Here is a 2,336-nt window from a genome sequence, read left to right as displayed (position 1 = left end):
ACACCTAACGTGGTCCGAGCTCAGATCCTCAGGACACCTAACGTGGTCCGAGCTCAGATCCTCAGGACACCTAACGTGGTCCGAGCTCAGATCCTCAGGACACCTAACGTGGTCCGAGCTCAGATCCTCAGGACACAGCCCTGCGGTCAGGATGACGTAGAACAGCTGGTTTTTGAGGCAGTAGTTGGTCTTTGCTGCATGCAGCTTGTGGCAGCACTCCTCTAAGGATGTTCTCTGGATAATGGTATGGTATTTCTGCTGCCACTCTGAGAGAGTCGCACCTCTAGGTGGGTATCGGACCTTCAGAGCCCCTCCACTGTAAGCTCATGTTTTAGTGATGCTGTTTTGCTGGTGAAAACTCTTAAGTTTAAACAAGCTGTGTTTTAACAATTCTTACAGTGACCTGTTGTGTATGCAAGGAGAGTTAGACAGTAAATGTGTCTGCCTTTTCGTTCGTTATTATCTGTATTATGTTTTTATGAATTGTAGAAGGATCATAGATTAACTGATGTTGCTCACAGACCTGTTCGTCTCTAGAGTCTTAAGGGTGACAAGAGTTCAAGTCTTTAGGCTGCTAGCTGCTAATGTGTTAAATATATATCAGTCCCCTCAGAGAACATGACTGAACTTAAACTGTAAAGTCTGCCATCATTAANAACAGTCATATAATATTGGGTTGTACTGTTTGCCACATTTAGTTAATAAACACATTTAGAATATTTATAGGATGAAGTCATTATTTGCTATTAATTGAGCTCATTGCACATCTGAGACTGAACAGTCATATAATATTGGGTTGTACTGTTTGCCACATTTAGTTAATAAACACATTTAGAATATTTATAGGATGAAGTCATTATTTGCTATTAATTGAGCTCATTGCACATCTGAGACTGAACAGTCATATAATATTGGGTTGTACTGTTTGCCACATTTAGTTAATAAACACATTTAGAATATTTATAGGATGAAGTCATTATTTGCTATTAATTGAGCTCATTGCTTGTCTGACATTGAGATGTCATATGATAGATATATATACTGTTTAGCAAAGTTCTGTTCATAAACACCCATTTTATAAACTCTGTTTTATCACTTGTTATAATCTCTCCATCTAGAAATAAGTTTGTATGAGTACTTTGAAGTTTTAAAGATATAAATTCCATATATGTTTTTATTATTTGGTTTTATTTGATGATAAATATTTGCAGAAACTGCCACTAACTCACGCGGCGTGACACAAATGCTCTGAGACAGTGGTTATGATTTGGGATGGCTCGGGGCTGGTGCCTCTGCAGCACAGTCCTCCTCCCTCCAGGGAAGTGAAGCGGTGCTACAGCAGGCTGGTTTGGCCCCTGAGGGCCCACACACTCATTGAGTCTGCCTCCGTGTGTTTCTGCAGAGTGACAAAGTGAACTATGAGCGCTTCAGGAACTGGCTGCTGCAGAACAAGGAGGCCTTCACGTTGTCCCGATGGCTCCTCTCTGCAGGAGTGTGTGTCACCCTGACAGACGACAGCGACACACCCACCTTCTACCAGACCCTGGCTGGTGTCACACACTGTGAGTCCCTTCAACATTAACACCTCTTTTAACTTGTTATATGCTTGTAGGAACRGTTAGGGAATGTTACAGAAGACTTTTTAAAGAAAATACTTAGTGGTTGGAKTTCAGGCTGTCCTTATAGTTCCTGAGGACAGTTTGTTTGCTGTGAAGGTTGTGTTCTTTAAATCCTGTAACTTGTTAGAGTTTTCTACTCACCGCTCACTCAAAGTTAGTGTTTTATGTGCTGAAACAACCAGCTCTCTGCACCCACACTCATTCATTTTCATTGATGATTGAAGAAATGAAACAAATCTATGATGCAGGAAGCTGCAGCAGGACACTCCATCTCTGTGGTGATGGTTGTGGACCTCTGCACTGCTTGGATCCAGCAGGCGTCACAGGTTCCTCATTATGTTCCCTATWGATAGCTGGACCCCAAAATACTGACAAATACAGCAGCTCTAAGTTTGTAAGTTGCTCATAAGTTTGAATTTACTCGTACATTTTACCACTGTCCAGCTGAGTTCTGACTTACAAAATGTATATATGTTATGCAGAGTTATAAAGTAACTAAGTACAAATACTTCTTTACTGTACTTAAGTAGAGTTTTTGGGTATCTGTACTTGAGTAATTATTTTTCAGCGTACTTTTTACTTTCTACTCCTTATATTTTTAAAAAAGACAAGAAATAGAAAGTTGTTACGTTTGTTTCATTATTTCTTGTTTTCATTGCAGCTTGTTATTGTAAAAAATAAAAACTATCCATCTAAACTGTGCCTCCTAGATAGAGT

At 39.9% G+C, this 2,336-nt stretch overlaps 1 protein-coding gene across 1 annotated transcript in view; it reads left to right on the top strand.

Annotated features, from left to right (window-relative positions):
- LOC106536368 (ubiquitin carboxyl-terminal hydrolase 32) overlaps window positions 1-2,336 on the top strand; it is a gene marked incomplete at both ends in the record, with an annotated part of 57,582 nt that overhangs the window by 1,876 nt on the left and 53,370 nt on the right. The window contains 1 exon segment of the mRNA XM_014033627.1: window positions 1,403-1,562. Within this exon segment, the coding sequence (XP_013889081.1) occupies window positions 1,403-1,562 (160 nt within the window).

Source organism: Austrofundulus limnaeus, unplaced genomic scaffold (assembly GCF_001266775.1).
Source record: "Austrofundulus limnaeus strain Quisiro unplaced genomic scaffold, Austrofundulus_limnaeus-1.0 Scaffold1791, whole genome shotgun sequence".
Lineage (NCBI taxonomy): Eukaryota > Metazoa > Chordata > Actinopteri > Cyprinodontiformes > Rivulidae > Austrofundulus > Austrofundulus limnaeus.
Note: the sequence above shows the minus strand (reverse complement) of the source record. Positions and strands in the feature narration are given on the sequence as shown.